A 16,969-nucleotide genomic window follows, 5' to 3' on the forward strand; every position below is an offset into this window, starting at 1 on the left:
ACTTTTTATTTACTTACTTTTTTTTTTTTTTTTTTATTTCTATGCAACAGTTTCATTTATAATCATACAAAACACATTCAACAGCACTGATAATCTTTCAAATAACCAGAAAGCTTCATTCATGCCATTGTTTCCAAGCAGAATGTATGAGGGGTAATTTACTAAAACTCAAGGAATACTCTTCTGTTTACAGCCTGCATTTTGTTCTGCAGCTTCACGTCAAACTTTTCCATCAGCACAGCCTCTAGCTCATCTTCCGTTATGTTTTTCATGTTATAGAGATCAACACCGTCCTTGGGTTTGAAGGTGACCTCACTGTAGATCAAGCCAACCAAGGCTCTGAATCCTGTGGGCGTCTGCAAAGAGCAGATGGACTTGTTGGTGAACAGTGAGGTAGGGTCTGTCTGGAGGTCATTGTTCACTTGAAAAAAATAATCTGGCTCACGAGGCTCCAAGGTGAAGCAGTGGATCAGTCGCGTCTCCTTCCGGTTTACCAGACTTGATGTAGTAAATTCTGGGTTAGAAACCGCCGTCCTTCTGCCAGTCTTCTCCAGCATCCACAAATTGTCCTTGCATATGAAGCGAAAGACGCCTCCTTCCTGAGGCTGTTCCTTTCCAGAGATGAGCTCGAGGGGCTCTCGTATTTGGCCAGATAATCCAAAACTTACATCTGCTATATAAGCATTCCCATCAATGATGACCTTGTTAATGAGATGTACTTCCTGGGATTCAAACTCATTAATACTCGTGTTAAAAACTCTGGAGCCCAAGGTTGTAGTGTCATAGCCCATTTGTCTCAGCACCCAGCTAAACAGGTAGTTGTTCTCAAAGCACCAACCTCCACGGGTACCCCTCACAACCTTATTGAAGATAACCTCAAGGTCCATGATTATTCTCTCTCCACAGTGGATGCTGAGATTCTCAAATGGAATGGACATGATATGCTGTCTGTGGATCAGCTTCAGTGTTGCCAGATCCAGTTTATCATAGGAGCCATGGAAACCAATTCTTTTGAAGTACTCATCCAAATTCATCTTGCCTGTAAAATGCAGGACATCACATTGATAATCATTTCAGGTCTGCAGCATGTTATTTACAAAGCTTAAAAAACAAAAAAACATTTAAAAACAAACAAAACAAACAAACAAACAAAAACCCAACACCTTTCATTTTGTGTCACATCCTGTCAATCTACAGGATGCAGCCAGATGTCCAAATCTAGGTCTAGCCTGGTAGGCTCTTTGCTTCCTTACAATCTTAGAATCAATCATTCAATTCAAGACACCTAATCTTAATTAACATTTCACGTAAGAGTATCTCATTAAATTTTTAAAAATTTAATTTCATTCCTGTTTTCTGTTCACGTAAAGACAATGGAAATCCAAGATGGTGAAAGCATTAGTGTTTTAATAGTAAAGTTATCCTAGCCTCATTTAACCCTTTCAAGAGTTGCTTACCAATACTAGTCTTTGGGCTGTGCCCCTGCCCCCCAGAAATGCTGAATACAACTAAAATGATCTGAAAATGTTGTGCAAACATGTTTAATCTTACCTTATTTGATTGGCGTTTGATCAAGGTTGTGTTTTGAGGGGTCTGGAAGCAAAAACAGGATAAAGGTAAGTGAGCTACTTTATACTACACAAGGAGTGTATATAGGCAGTCTCATTCAATGATATGCATCGATCATGATGGTGATAGGGGTGGTGCATCCCAATTGCTTAGCTGGCAGAAGCAATACACAAAACAAATAAGCTTTCATGAATGTGGCTCAGAGTTTCTGCTCCAATGAGTGATGAAATCCTTTCCCCACAAAACACACCATATCCTCTTTATGCCTTCTAATGAGCTCAAGGGAGAGGTATAGTGAGCATCTGCTCCCACCTGTAAAACCCAGTGGACACATTCATGATTTTGGGCTGCATTTAAATCAATAGTGTTGGGGACCTTGCCAAAACTGGTACCATCAGAGTTTGATCCACCATACAATATCATCTGGAAGCCTGATTGGCAAAGGTTTCCTTTTTTCAGCACAGTAATGATCCCAAACACCCTAGCATTGTAGTCAAGGCATACCTGGATAGAGGGACACACACGAAAGCTTGCCTAAGAGCTCAAGCTGTGTTAAAGAATAAAGGCAGTCACATCAAATGTTGACTTTCAACGTTGTTAAAGCTGTACAATTTTGGGTTTTGCATATTCCAACAAATGGCTGCACCCATTTCCAATACTCCTAACAAGATAAAAGAAATGTGGCTCAAAACTTTTTGCACAGTACCGTATAAGTTAAAACGAAGATAACACTCCCAACAAATACCCATTTGAATAAATAAGAGGACAATTGGTAAAAGCTCCCTATAAAACATAAAAGTCCTTAAGGGGTCTGTAAGTTTCTCCTACAATGTTTTGTCTTCGGTTTAAAACAAACAAGGACACTGAAAGCCATCCTCTCCGTTTCTGTCCAGTCTTTTGAGTAAATGCAGACAGCATCAAGGCGCCATGTCTCCGTGTTTGACATGGAGGATGACAGGGTTTTTCTTTTTTTGGTTTTGATTTTTATGGCAGGTGAATTTGAACACTTGGCTGTGTGGTGGACTTCCGGTAGAACACTGCCAACACTGGTGTGTTGGAAACCCAGGTCTCTTTAATAAACGCAGTCACATTAGCGCAAATCTTAAACCTTAGCTGTGACATTTTGCGCAGGAGTATTTGGAGGTAAGGTTACTTGGAATAACTCCGCTTCAAAGTAAGACCATTAGGAGTAATTACTTGACCTTGTTTTCCCGCCGTCAAAATGGCGCTGGTCCCTGACTAAAAGGAGCAAAAAGTCTTGTTCACGGTAAAGTTTTTGCTCAAGAACAATCTGAAAAATATCTCCTAGCTTGACTATTTACATCTACTGCCAAAGTACAGAAACAGTGTAGAAAATTTATTATCAGTGGTCACTATTATAATTTTTATTTTTTTTTTTATTTTAAGCACAATAGCTTCACGTATTGTGTAACAGCTTTAATTGGTCCAACTTACCTGTGGGCTGGGCTGTGACCTGCAGCTGCGTGCTTCTAGAGTCGGTAGCTAATGGTCAAACAGTACGTGGCTGTCACCGCTTAGCCGCACTTATAAAACCCCAGGTATCACCACTAGAGGCGCTACTAACCAACTCTTTACGAAATTCAATTATATTTATATAAATATTTTTCCTCTTACACAGCTCCAGAATAAATAAGAGTTGTACCAAATCAGGTGCAAAGACTGTAGCCCTACAATCCACCTCATGCATTATTGGTCATGGCAAAAATACACATGTTATTCAAATTTGTGTTTCAAACCTAAAACTGGACTTTCGTTTCTTTGCTTTATTCTTGATTTATTATTATTTTTTAAATAGGTTTTGACTGCAGTAACATATATTTCTGTAAATACTGTAAAATGATTGGGAACTCATTATCATTGACTCAACATTAATTGATATCAGGTGCTGTTAACTGCACAGCTGGTAGAGTTGTAGGATTTGATTAAAAGTAAGCAACGGGAATTTCTTCTGTGTGTGAGAATGAGCTGGAGGTTTTGTGGTTTAAGCCTTTTAATTGTACAAGCCAACCCACGCGACAGGCATGGGAGACAGGGAACATACAAAGATACATAGGCTTTTATGATAATTAATCATCATAATATGGTTTGTAGTATGGTGAATTTTATTATCTGGGGGCAGGAGGGAAATCAGGTGGGTCTCTCGTTGGGAGAATCATAATCGTAAAAGCAAACACCTCTATTGTGTGGGTTTTAAGAATGATTTCACTGTGTGCAGTGTTATTGGCTTACCCTGGTTTGGAGTGTGTGGATCCTTTTAAGGGGGGTATGCATCTTGAGATCATGTAACTGGTATGAACTGTTTTCTCCCAGGCTCCACTACAGGTCTCGATTTTAAAGTGTAAGAGTTGGAAATTAAAATTTGTAATTTCAACGGTATTCGTTGTTACGTTGTTCTGTTTTCGGGTCTCTGGCAGGTCATTTATTGTCGCAAAAAGATAATGACGTCACTTTGGCATCTTTAATGTTTATTTCAGGCGTGAAGCCATGAGTCTCCTGACTTCATTCACGTTTAAGTACCACAGCCAGCTACTTCTTATAAACACACGAGATTCAATTCGACCACATTCATGAAAACAAAGTAAAATATAGGTTTGTGTGTCCATAAGCAGAGGTAATTAGAGCTGCATCTGTTCATCCACGGACGAGACTTGTGGTTTTGGTCACTGATATGAATAAATTAATGTTCTTAGACAAATTTTCACGCAGTTAAACACTGCACCATGTCTATTATACCACAAGGTGTCGTTATCGTACCACTTACCTCTTTCCAAGTCGAACAACTGAGGTAGAACTGTTTATTTTAAGTGACAGAACATGATTTGTTGTATTTGTTTAATTAAATATATACAATTTCATAGTTGTATTTGAGAAATGCAAAGGAAAGGTTAATTTTGGTACTGATCTCCTTATGTAGTCATTAAAATCTTTACAACTCTGGAGCTGCAAAAGTGTGTGGGAATAAAATAAAACAGCACATTAAAAAGTGATTTTACTTCTTTCAGTCATAGAAATGCATCATATGAAATGTGACATTCAATGTTACTTATAATTTTTCAAAAACAGAAATTTCCTTAGTGATTAATAAAGTATTCTGATTGTAATTCTGATTACTGTTTTAAAGCTTTTTCAAAGCAGGACATGTGCTGGTTAATTTTCTAAAGTGTGTAGCATGCTTTTTTGTTTACAGCCTGCAGTTTTTTCTGCAGCTTCACATTGAACTTTTCCCTCAGAATTTCTTCTAGTTCATCATCTGTTACGTTTCTCATGTCATACACATCAACACCTTCCTCAGGTTTGAAGGTGACTTCACTGTAGGTCCAGCCAACCAGTGCTCTGAATCCTGTGGGTGTCTGCAAAGAGCAGATGGACTTATTGATGAACAGTGAGGTAGGGTCGGTCTGGAGGTCATGGTTTACCTGAGAGAAATGATATGGCTCACGAGGCTCCAAGGTGAAGGAGTACATAACCTGTGTTTGCTTCTTGTCTAACAGACTTGATTTAGCAAATTCTGGATTAGGAACCTCTGGTTTTCTGCCAGTTTTCTCCAGCACCCACATGTCCCCTTTGTCTATGAGGCGAAAGACACCAGGTGCCTGAGACTGCTCCTTTCCAGAGATGAGCTCCAGAGGCTCCCAGAGTTGGAATGACACCCCAAAACTTACATCTGCTATATAAGCATTCCCGTCAATGATGACCTTGTTAATGAGGTGTGTTTCTTCAGTGTGATATTCACCACCAGTGCTGCTAAAAACTCTGGAGCCCAAGGTTGTGGTGTCATAGCCCATTTGTCTCAGCACCCAGCCAAACAGGGAGTTGTTCTCAAGGCACCAGCCTCCGCGGCTGCTCCTCACCATCTTGTTAAAGATGACCTCAAGGTCCATGGTAATCTTCTCACCACAGTGGATGCTGAGGTCCTCAAATGGAATGGACATAACGTGCTGCCTGTGGATCAGCTTCAGTGTTGCAAGATCCAGTTTATCATAGGAACCATGGAAACCAATTCTTTTGAAGTACTCATCCAAATTCATCTTGCCTGTAAAGGACATCACATTGATAATCATTTTAGGTCTGCAGCTATCTCATTTACAAAGCTTTAAAAAAAAAGAAATACATAAAAAAAACAACACCTTTCATTCTGTGCCACATCCTGTCAATCTACAGGATGCAGCCAGATGTCCAACTCTAGGTCTAGCCTGGTAGGCTCTTTGCTTCCTTACAATCTTAGAATCAATCATTCAATTCAAGACACCTAATCTTAATTAACATTTCATGTAAGAGTATTTCATTAAATTTATAAAAATACAATTTCATTCTTGTTTTCTGTTCACGTAAAGACAATGGAAATGCAAGATGGTGGAAACATCAGTGTTTTAACATCAAGTTATCCTAGCCTCATTTAATCTTTTCACCTGCTTACCAATACAGTTCTAAGTTGTAAATTATAGTAAATGATAAATTCTTATAAATTCTTATTTTTTCATAAAATAATGTGGTTTTTGTGGGTACAGCAATTGTTGACTTTAACTTTGCATTTACTGCAAAAATACAATATATTCTAACACCTTTCTTTTGGTTAATACTATAAATATCATTCTAATGACAAATGTTGAATATAACTAAAATAATCTGAAATTTTCTATCCTTACCTTATGTGATTGGTGTTTGATCGAGGATGTGTTTTGTGGGTCTGGAAGCAAAAACAGATAAAGGTAAGTGAGTTACTTATGATTGTTCTTACCATACTGCAAATCCATCTCATTTCCCTTAAAGCTTAAAAAGCAAATCATGCAGCTTCTTCGAATCAAGTCTGATACAGATGTTACTTGCAGTCATTGCAAATAAGTATATTTAACACTTTTTCTTTGTTTAAAGTAACAGAAAATAACCTGCAACAAGAAATGCAGAACAAAAATGTTTAACCTTACTTTGTTGATAGTGTGATCAAAACGATTTTCTGAGGAATATTTCTGTGAAGGCAAAAAAGAGGGAGAAGTAACTGATCTCTTCTACCTGGTGAACTTCATGCAATAAAGTGGGTGAGCTTAAACAGCCAAAAGAACTTGACGCTATATTACTGATTTACTTGATCATAAGTTAATCAGTGATAGAGCTGGTGTAACTCAGCTGCTTCACTGAAAGAAATAATGAGAAGACAATGCACACATGGAAATAAGTATTTATAGAATTGTATGCATGCAGTTATTAAAGTTCTTTCAGCAGCACATTTAAATGATATTATATACACATTTGGAAAGAAGAAATAACACATCCCTCGCCTCAAAAGAGAAAAGTCCAGTACACAGGCAATAAAACGCACCCACATTAATGCAATAATGTCAATGATTTTGCAGCTACTGCTTTATTGATGTATACTTAAGATAATGACAGATATTATTCATATCATGGCAATTTCTATGATATTACAAAACAAAATAGTTTCTCTTGAATATTATCATATGAAAGAATATATGCTCTGGTTCTTTTCTAGTTAGTCCTGCTGTTGGTTTTACAAAAGGTTTGTTATTAAAAGGAGCTTGGTGGACAGACCATTCATGCAGAAAATTTGAAATGGGTGAAATGTGAGGTCGATTTTATCTAACAACTGGATGTGTACGAGCAGTACAGCCTGATTAGAACTCACTTAAACTGTAATATTTGAAGCATAATTATCTATTAATGAACATGGTCAGTTTCATTGTACACTACTAAAACCAGCAAACTGTGGCAGAGCAGCTGCCAGGATAACTGGTGAGTTTCCCAAAGAAAAACAAAAGTTCTTACTGAGAGGAAGACTGTCAAAAGCATATTTTCTGTTGTTAAAAGAGGCTGATTTATTTATTTTTTGTCTGTCAAAGGACCCACCCACTGCAGGGATCATAATGTGTTATGATCTCTGCTCTCTTTTGAAGAGAATAATCAGTATTGACAAGATCATTTTTGTAAACGCAAGAAACTTTGACACGGAACATATAATAAAACAGCAAAGTATGTTTAATATCATGAAATCCAAAGAGCCACTGTCCATTCAAGTCTGTTAAAATACAATTTAGGTTATTCTATCTAACATATGTTGATCTATGCTAAGAACTGCCTTTGGATGGCCAAGATGAGAATCTGAGTCTCAGTCATGTAGAGGTAGAGGCGTTGAGGACAAATCACTTGATATACAAATGTCTTTGTATAAACCTGTGACACTATAACAACTTCACAAAACAGGACATTTTAATGCTTCACCATTCTCTGTCATCATGAAGCTCGGTACTTTCCTGCAGCAGTTTTAGAGGTTTAACTGTGCTTCAGAAAAATACTGTGAATTACTCAGTTATCATATATAAGCATTATGATAATTTTATAATGGTGAACAGATTAACGTGTAATATAGTTTGAAAAATGGAAATATTCACGGAATCTTCTTTCTTCATTTCAAGATCAAAATGTTGCCTTTGTAAGAATGTTTTGAAATTGAATTTATTAAACTGGAGAGAAGCAGTGTGAATATTTTTCTTTACTCTTTCTAGCAATATATGATTTTGTTTTTTGTCAGGATGTCTTCAGATTTACTCAGTTTTCACCTTTTGCTGTTTTACAAGGTTGAGAATAAATACTATGAAATAAGTTAAATTAGTTTAAGCATTATGATATATGGGATTAATAAATATACAAACATAAAACAAAAACAGTGACACAAAAACATTCAAGGTAGTTATAAATATTAAGATCACTACACTCACTATTATATGCAGAGAAATATAAACATGGAATGCTTTCCCTCATACTGTAAATCATTTTATTTAATGCACATATACCCTATCTACTTTTAAAATTAGGGATAAAACTCAGATACGTTTTAAGCCTAATTTACATATTCTGACAGACTTCCCATAATGCACTGAGCATTTCTCCTCTACTCCCTTCTATTCACTTCCCACTAATTCCAAATAAAGCTACTTTCAGCTGCTCCATTATTTACAAGGAGCTGCCACAGCAGGTGGCTCTACCTTCGATTTGTCATTCCTAGTGGAAACCCAAAGGGAAAAGCAAATGTGTAAACTACTACACTAAAATAACACTAGAAATTAAAATATTTATACTTGCATATATACTTGCATAGCTTTACTGTTGTTAGGTATGCTGCATCTATTTATATTTTCCTGCTTAGTGTACTTTGCTGCTGTAACAATGTGAATTTCTCATCTCTGGGACTAATAAAGATCATCTTATCTACATGTATATGTATATATATATATATATATATATATATATATATATATATATATATATATATATATATATATATATATATATATATTCTTTAACAGATTATGGGTTTTTTTGCCTAATTTTTCATAATTATGTAATGATTATGTGGATAATTGATTTTTGTGGTGTTCTCTGTATTATTGTAGGGTCTTTACCTTACAATATAAAGTGCTTTGAGGTGACTGCTTTTGTGATTTGGCGCTATATGAATATAATAAAATTGAATTGAATTATTGGAATTCAAATAGAGTTGTTTTTTTCTCCACATTTCTATCGTTCCATCATTCAGTGCACATTATTTAGAGCTCATTTCTTTCTGTTTTTATGCAACTAAAATTCTGAAGATCTAAATAATTTAATTCATGGAGCTTCAACATAAAATGTTGATATGCGAGGATTGTTTTCAAAGTGTGTACCAGGATTTGTTGCTCATGAGCTTTAGTTTGTTCTGCAGCTTTATGTTGAACTTTTCCATCAGAATTTCTTCTATCTCATCATCTGATATGTCCCTCATGTCTAAGACATCAACACCTTCCTCTGGTTTGAAGGTGACCTCACTGTAGGTCTTTCCAATCAGGGCTCTGAATCCCGTGGGAGTCTGCAAAGAGCAGATGGACTTATTGGTGAACAGTGAGGTGGGGTCGGTCTGCAGCCTGTGACATTTATCTACAAAATGATCTACCCCGCGAGGCTCCAAGGTGAAGCAGTAGATCTGCTTTGTTTCCTTCCTGCTCACCAGACTTGATGTAGCAAATTCTGGATTAGGAACCTCTGGTTTTCTGCCAGTCTTCTCCAGCACCCACATTTCCCCTTTGTCTATGAGGCGAAAAACACCCGCTGCCTGGGGCTGCTCCTTTCCAGAAATAAGCTCCAGAGGCTCTCGCACTTGTGATGACACCCCAAAGCTTACATCTGTTATATAAGCCTTCCCATCAATGTTGACCTTGTTAATGAGATGAGAGTCAAGCGGGCCAAAGTCATTGAGGAAACTATTGAAAACTCTGGAGCTCAGTGTTGTCGTGTTGAAACCCATTTGTCTCAAAACCCAGCCAAACAGGGAGTTGTTCTCAAGGCACCAGCCTCCGCGGCTGCTCCTCACGACCTTATTGAAGATGACCTCAAGGTCCATGGTGATCCTCTCGCCACAGTGGATGCTTAGGTTCTCAAATGGGATGGACATAACGTGCTGTCTGTGGATCAGCTTCAGTGTTGCAAGATCCAGTTTATCACAGGAGGCATAGAAACCAATTCTTTTGAAGTACTCATCCAAATCCATCCTGTTTGTAAAATGCAGGTTATGACACCATACGTAATATTCCTCAGATAAGACACAGGATAGTTTACACCGGATCATATTACACTGAATTTAGTGATCATTCCTATATCAAGTTAAAAGTTGCACTTATATCTGCAAAGTCGACTCCTAAACATGTTGTAAAGTAGTTTAACGTGGACTTATTTTTGTTTTCAACAATTCGGTGTAACTCGACCTAAACATGCTCATGACGCGTATCTTCCCGTTTTATCACATTCCGCACATTTTGGGTGGTGCGTTTTGTACAGATACGGAACGTACAGGCCTGCTCAACTTTGGGCAAGTTTTTCATGTGAGTAAATTATGTAAAACGAGAAAGGTAATTTCGACAAACGTTCATCCGTGTGCCTGTAAAAGTATACATTTTTGTCACCACGATCAGATCGACAAATACGCATACTTCAGGAAACATAAAGCCCGAGGCCGTGCCTCCCACCGGACTGTTTCCTTTAAGAGTTTAGTGCACTCTTTACTCCACTGATCTCTCTTACACAACACAGCCGCTTACCTTTGGACTTTGAAGTAACCTGCAGCTCTGCGTTGTTGTTCTGGGTGGCAACTGAGAGTAAAATATGACGTCGTCGTCAATTTTCAGTTTGTATCACCACTAGAGGGACTACTATTCAAAGACTTACGTAAATCCTCTTTTTATTTTACTTTTTAAAAAGATTATTCACGTTTTCCCCTCACACAACTACAGATTAAATTAAAATTCTACTAATCCGAGTACAGTGTATATACAGCAATATTTCACTCCTTTATTAGTTCTTACTGAAAACTCCACTCTCTGTAAATTGGTGGGTTAAACTTTTTTATTCTGGAAATGATTATATTGTTTTTAATTGTGGTTCAGACAAATATTTTTTGATACTTTTAAGGGATTTGACTCACAGCAGTATGAGTCACTTTACGGCAACTATCATTTTGATTTCAGGCATGAAGCAAGGAGTCACAGCAGAAAGTTTCTAACAGCAACATCCTGAAAGCAGCCGTAGCCACCTTCAAACACCATTGAAACCGCTTATACACACACCAAAATTTGTACCGTGTTAATAAAAATATTCTGGTTCAAATCGGTGACAAAAAGTCAATATCGGAAGTCTTCGTAGTCTAAAATACAGCTTTCAAAACAAAGCATGAGACGTGTATCGTTAGTCCAGGTTAAAGTGTGTGCTATGAAAGTCTCTAAATCTGAACCATGAAATTCGACAATATCTACGGATCTGTTGTATAATTTTGGGTTTAGCTACCATTAAAACTATTTTACAATTTGTCAATGCTTTGCTACATGAAGATAATTTCGCCGGATTTCCTGTGTCCCCGTGCTTAACGAATCAGCGTAACTGGTGAGGAGGTACACTGGTGGTGCTATCTGTCGCTGTTTTGGATGTTTCCAGTATTACAGTGGAGTTTTGAATGAGTCATATTGGACACTTATTTGTCTCGTTTTTGTCTGCCTCGTGCTCAGGTTGGTGTGTCCGTTGAATATGTGAGCTTTTAACAGTTTGGCGCACAGGGCATGTGCATAGTTTCAAGCATGCCTCGCACTCACCTTTACTCATACAAGCAACTACGAGTATGGATTAGTTAGATTTTATTAACTGAATTAAACTTGCAGTCACCTCGAGAAAGAAAAATATACACTGACGTAACAGCATGAAAGATTTAATAGCTCAGGTGGAAAACGTCATTGAACCTGCAAGCTGTGATTGACGTTAGGTAACCGGAAGCCGTTTCATTACGATTTTTTTTCAGTTATTAATACTTTTATTCTTTAAAAGCATCAGGCTGATTTATGTGTATTTAAAAAAAAACATTAATAATATTGTTTTCTTAATTTTCTTCACAGATTCATCCACTTGGAATGGGAAATGCACGCAAAGAGACGTTTTTAATAACTGGTGGATCTGGGTACTTCGGTAATCGGTAAGAACAATTTTGGCTTTTTTGCGTTATTACTACACATTATAAAAGATGTAAATGCAGGCAAACGCTGCAGCATGAGGGTAGTACCACAAGGTGGCGTTATCACACCAGTTATCTTATTAAGATAAACTTTCTTGACATGAACTGTGGTAGGATTGAAGGTAGAAATATGTGCATCTATTGTACTTTTGTCCTTGGTTTACTGTGCCTGTTATTTTGTTGAAATGGAGGACTCCTTTTTATCCCCCCTGCAGGCTCGCTCTGTCTCTGCATAAAAAAGGAGCCAAAGTCATCCTGTTTGACATCATCCCCCCAAGTCAAGAACTGCCAGAGGATGTTGTGTTTGTGCAGGGTGATATACGTGAATATCCAGACGTGGAGAAGGCTGTCACAGGGGTGGATTGTGTATTCCACATCGCCTCCTATGGCATGTCTGGCAGGGAGCAGCTAAATCGCCAGCTGATTGAGGCAGTGAACGTACAAGGCACACAGAACATCTTGAAGGCCTGTGTAGAACACGGAGTGTCCAGGCTGATTTACACCAGTACCTTCAATGTGGTGTTCGGGGGTCAGGTAATAGAGAACGGAGATGAAAGCCTGCCTTATCTACCTCTCCATCTTCACCCGGACCACTACTCCAGAACCAAGTCCATGGCTGACATGGCAGTTCTGAAAGCTAATGCCACAGTGCTAAAGGGCCGCTCGGGCCTGCTGAACACCTGCACACTGCGTCCGGCAGGTATCTATGGGCCAGGAGAGCAGAGGCATCTGCCCAGGATAGTTGACTATATAGAGAAGGGGATCTTCAGGTTTGTTTACGGTAAACCCAGCAGCCTGGTGGAGTTTGTCCATGTTGACAACCTGGTGTCAGCACATGTGCTAGCTGCTGAGGCTCTGACCCCAGAGAAGCAGCACCGCGCTGCTGGCCAGGCCTACTTCATCTCAGATGGGAGGCCTGTCAACAATTTTGAATTCTTCAGACCTCTGGTAGAAGGCCTAGGCTATCCTTTCCCCACACTGCGCCTACCTATCTCTCTCATTTACTTTTTTGCCTTCCTCACAGAAATGATTCACCACCTCATCGGCCCCTTCTATAACTTCCAGCCGCTGCTAACACGTACAGAGGTGTATAAAACTGGCGTGACGCATTACTTCAGCATGGCAAAGGCAAAGGCGGAGCTCAGTTACGAGCCCAGGGATTACAACCTGGATGAGGTTGTGCAGTGGTTCAGAAGCAGAGGCCACGGGAAGAAATGTCACCGCTCCTTCCTCAGTCGACTGCTGCTCAACATCCTGTTTGTTTCTGCCTTGGTGGCTGTGTCGCTGTCTTTTCTGCCAGTCGTCGGCAGTTAATGTAAAGTAGTCTTGCCTTTTGACTTTCCCCAAAACATCATCCATACTGTGTGAAGACTGACTCATCAAAAGACAGTTTACATATTTTAATATGTTATCATCCATGTGCACATTTTCTTTTAAAGTCATTAAAACAAGTCCAGCCATCTAAGGACCAAGTCTATAAGAGCAGTTTAAAGCAGTAACATGTTCAATTCTTAATTTGGTTTAATTTTTACATGCTACCTCTTTTTTAACTTGTAAGGGCAAACATCTATGATTACTGGATAAATACATTTTTAAATATTTTTTTGTGCAAAAATGAATAAAACCTGACCTGTCAAATTTGCATTGTGGGTTTTGATTTTTAAACCCCTCCCTTTATCATCAGGAAGACATGTTTTTAATAGGTGCATTTAATATATATATGTATATCTAAATGAATGTTAAAGACCTTAGCGACTATTTTCTATTGCAGAGAGTAATAACATGGTTTTTCCAAGGTTAATCGAGATTGCATATTTTCGTAATTCTTAAACTGTTTTGCTATATTTGAAATCCTCATATCGTGTTTTTGTGCAGCTTATTGTAAAATAAATCATTAAAAGCATGATCTAGGCCTACCCTTTATTTATATGTAGAAAAAGATATCTGAGAATATCTTTACATCTTTGAAAATGGAGTTTTAAACGCATCTGCCCTCCATTAATACCGAATCACTGCAGCTCATTCCTGGTGTAAAAGGAGTCGGACCAGGTGAGGCGTGCTTTGTGTGGTATTTTAGTCTGCCCGGGATGAATGCAGACGTCCCCTTCTCTCTTAAACTATTCTCTTCAGAGCCGGCAGCCCCTTGCTGAGTTGGTCGCAATCATTGTTTCTCTGCAGCATTAACCACATTCCAGAGAGGCGCAGCGCATCCAGTCTCCTTCCCCGCATTCCTTTCACGCGAACGAGTCCCCTGCATTAAACGGCGTTTTGTTGAGATTTTTTGCGCTCTTTGTGGGCTCAGGCTTGCACACAAAGGGTGTTTGCAGCATATACGATTATCCGACCTACTTTGATTTCTTGCACAGTGGCCGTAAGGGAAATCTAGAGGAAAAACCAACAAGGGGAAATTCCTCCGCGCAGCGCGCCGTTGACTGTAAAGACCTTTCAACTTAACAAAAACTGAAGTTGACAAACGTATCGCTGTCGGCTGAAACTGTGAGAAAGAGTTTGTGTTTTCGGTGAAGCGGGGGAAGCAGAAGAAGACGATGCGGCTCTCGGCGGAGGTTTGCGGGCATGTTAGTGGTTTTCTGTGAGTGAGGGACGGCTGTACGGCGGCGTTTTGTTTTGATTTCCATGTGAAACGCAATTAGTGCTCCGCGGTGCTCTATAGTTTGGCTCGCGCAGCGGAGCGCACTCTCAACTTGTTTCTCTCCTCGGGAGCACAACATGGAGCATTACCAGGAAGATTTGGGACTCCGGGCCACCAAACTGATGGAGGACCTTTCTTTGTATGATGCGTACCAGGACGGGATGTACGATGCGAGGAGAGACTTGGTGATTAACCCCGATTTAGACTTTTCGGCTCCGGCACTGGTTGAGCATAAAGCCAAGCCGATGAATGGGACCTCTGTGCTTCACCAGCAGCATCACACAGTGGAGAATTTCTCGTCTGGGAATAAAGTGTATAACGCGGCTCCGGTGCGCCCGGTGAATTGCAACCGGACGGTTCCTGTGGATTTTTGCGCCCCTCAAAGGGACGCGGTTTATAACGAGGATGGTTGTTGCACCAAATCCGAAGTAGCTTTGCCTTGTTATACAGGCACTTCCGAGAGACACAGGAGGTACTCTCTGGAGGTGCAGGGCCACAGGTACAGCACCGGCTCCACCTTTGACGGCGTGCCGCTCAACAAACCGGTGGCTGTGCCCGGCAACAGGTGCAACAGTGTCTGCATCGCCAGCAGCCACGACGGGAGATATAACGCCACCAGTCCTCGCTCCAGCCTGGCATCTTCTCTGTCTTCTCAAGAGCAGAGCAAGCATGCCAGCCCGAGGTCGAGCATCAGCAGCCCGCGTACCAGTCTGGTGGTACCGGGTCAGGAGAGGTACACGAGCCCTAGATCGAGTTTAGTTCACTGCGAAGGAAACAGTGTCCTCAGTCCCCGATCCAGCTATGCAAGCACCGCCAGCGACACGAGTAAACACTCAAGTCCCCGGGCCAGCCTCAACAGCTGTGACTGCTGCAGCAAGCCCAACAGCAACCGTACCAGCGGCATCAGCATGGGCTACGACCAGAGGCACACCAGCCCCAGGTCGAGCACTGCGAGCCAGTACTCCTTCACTACCAGCCCGAGATCCAGTTACTCTGACTCTCGGTACGGGCCCGTGGTCAACCAAGATCTGGAGGGAGTCTTGCACTCAGCACCGCTGGCGAGTCCTCGCTCCAGCATCTGCAGCCAGGACGGGAGCGCAAGACCGGGGACAAGCGCAAACTGCGTGGTCAGCCCCCGGTCCAGCATCTCCAGTCACAGCTCCAGAAGTTCCCGCAGCTCCAGGGGGTCTATGAGCACCTATCCGGATCTGCAGCTTCCTTCCCCTAGGTCATCCATGCTGGGAACCAGTTTACACGAGGATACGCTGCTGCAGGAGTTTGGAGACTCCAACGGAGTTCAGAATCGCATCCATCTCCAGGGGCTTTCGGCAGTGCCTGAACCCCAGCAACAGTCGGGGCAGACGGGAGTGACCGCGGATATACCTTCAGGATCGCCTTCCTCATATAGTTATGTGATGCCTTCAAAAACGGCTTCCTCGGGCCAGAGGTTTAAATTACCTTACCAGGTGACCCCCAGTCGAGAGAGTGGACCAAGCCAGGCGGAGAAAAGGCTGGAGGCGCTCACCTTGGAGCTGGAGAAGGAGTTAGAGATGCACATGAAAAAGGAATACTTTGGTAGGTTTGTTTTTGAAACACACAAAAATACTGTTAGCGATGGCTGCAAACACAAAATCACTCCAAACATAAATCTGTGTTGCAGAATCACTTTATTGCCATTGTTTATTACACACAGAAGTACAAGTTTTAAACAAATAAGAAGAAACACAGACTATATATCATTTCCTGCATAAAACACCCGTGTCAGTATCTCCACAGCTGGGATTTGTTGCAAGTTGCACTAAAAATTTGTGCTTGTTAAGGTCACAGTGATATCATTTCCAGAGGCATGATGCCTGCACAGAAGTTCGTAATGATATTTCCGAAAACATTTTATGATTGCAAAATTCATGCCATTTAAATATTTCACTTACTCTTAAATATAGAGTATTAATCTTATAAGGCACTGTAAATCTCCTAAACTTGAATGGCATAGCATAGCTACAATGTGACCCAGTACTATATATTTTCCTAGTTTGCAATCCTTCCTGTATCACTATTATATTTTGGTGGTGAATGGGCATAAGAGTTTGACTCTGTCGCTTTCACAAAACCTTTTTCTAGTTTTTTGCACATATTAAGCAATAAGGTCTTGCGTTAACTTATAGGCAATTAAGATAATTTTTTAATTT

General features: G+C 40.1%; 4 protein-coding genes across 7 annotated transcripts in view; 2 read left to right on the forward strand and 2 right to left on the reverse strand.

Moving 5' to 3' along the window:
* Positions 1-13: 13 nt before the first annotated feature.
* Positions 14-3,180, reverse strand: LOC100704032 (arylamine N-acetyltransferase, pineal gland isozyme NAT-10). Its single transcript, XM_003437547.5, has 3 exons — positions 3,025-3,180; positions 1,552-1,593; positions 14-1,039 (listed from the first exon to the last, which is right to left on the reverse strand). Exon 3 carries the CDS (start codon positions 1,032-1,034, stop codon positions 162-164), a length of 873 nt encoding a protein of 290 aa, XP_003437595.1. The 5' UTR covers positions 1,035-1,039; positions 1,552-1,593; positions 3,025-3,180; the 3' UTR covers positions 14-161.
* Positions 3,181-4,405: 1,225 nt separating this feature from the next.
* Positions 4,406-11,150, reverse strand: LOC100704303 (arylamine N-acetyltransferase, pineal gland isozyme NAT-10). Of its 2 annotated transcripts, XM_003437548.5 has the most exons (4): positions 10,674-10,800; positions 6,516-6,557; positions 6,237-6,277; positions 4,406-5,623 (listed from the first exon to the last, which is right to left on the reverse strand). In XM_003437548.5, the coding sequence occupies exon 4, from the start codon at positions 5,616-5,618 to the stop codon at positions 4,746-4,748; it is 873 nt and encodes a 290-aa protein (XP_003437596.1). In that variant the 5' UTR covers positions 5,619-5,623; positions 6,237-6,277; positions 6,516-6,557; positions 10,674-10,800; the 3' UTR covers positions 4,406-4,745. The 2 variants fall into 2 exon arrangements, with proteins under 2 accessions (XP_003437596.1, XP_003437597.1); XM_003437549.5 differs by lacking the exons at positions 4,406-5,623; positions 6,237-6,277; positions 6,516-6,557 and adding an exon at positions 8,884-10,127 and having other exon boundaries at positions 10,674-11,150.
* A 218-nt stretch (positions 11,151-11,368) lies between these two features.
* sdr42e1 (short chain dehydrogenase/reductase family 42E, member 1) lies at positions 11,369-13,772 on the forward strand. 3 transcript variants are annotated; one of them, XM_005447661.4, is made up of 3 exons: positions 11,369-11,511; positions 12,015-12,091; positions 12,346-13,772. In XM_005447661.4, exons 2-3 carry the CDS (start codon positions 12,030-12,032, stop codon positions 13,442-13,444), a joined length of 1,161 nt encoding a protein of 386 aa, XP_005447718.1. In that variant the 5' UTR covers positions 11,369-11,511; positions 12,015-12,029; the 3' UTR covers positions 13,445-13,772. The 3 variants fall into 3 exon arrangements, with proteins under 3 accessions (XP_005447718.1, XP_005447717.1, XP_003437716.1); XM_005447660.4 differs by having other exon boundaries at positions 11,479-11,633; XM_003437668.5 differs by lacking the exon at positions 11,369-11,511 and adding an exon at positions 11,694-11,884.
* Positions 13,773-14,251: 479 nt separating this feature from the next.
* The window catches only part of wtip (WT1 interacting protein), a 36,468-nt gene continuing 33,750 nt past the window's right edge, over positions 14,252-16,969 (forward strand). Inside the window, exon 1 of the mRNA XM_003437669.5 lies at positions 14,252-16,355. Coding sequence (XP_003437717.1) covers positions 14,858-16,355 — 1,498 coding nt within the window. The 5' untranslated portion in view covers positions 14,252-14,857. The remainder of the gene's footprint in view (positions 16,356-16,969) is intronic.

This window comes from Oreochromis niloticus, linkage group LG1 (genome assembly GCF_001858045.2).
Source record: "Oreochromis niloticus isolate F11D_XX linkage group LG1, O_niloticus_UMD_NMBU, whole genome shotgun sequence".
Taxonomy (NCBI): Eukaryota; Metazoa; Chordata; class Actinopteri; order Cichliformes; family Cichlidae; genus Oreochromis; species Oreochromis niloticus.

Bases quoted from the DNA above. Each gene is read 5' to 3' on its own strand.
- sdr42e1 (XM_005447661.4), top strand. From the start codon at position 12,030: ATGGGAAATGCACGCAAAGAGACGTTTTTAATAACTGGTGGATCTGGG. The intron at 12,092-12,345 runs GTAAGAACAATT...TCCCCCCTGCAG, and splicing joins TCTGGGTACTTCGGTAATCG to GCTCGCTCTGTCTCTGCATA.
- LOC100704303 (XM_003437548.5), bottom strand. From the start codon at position 5,618: ATGAATTTGGATGAGTACTTCAAAAGAATTGGTTTCCATGGTTCCTAT.
- LOC100704032 (XM_003437547.5), bottom strand. From the start codon at position 1,034: ATGAATTTGGATGAGTACTTCAAAAGAATTGGTTTCCATGGCTCCTAT.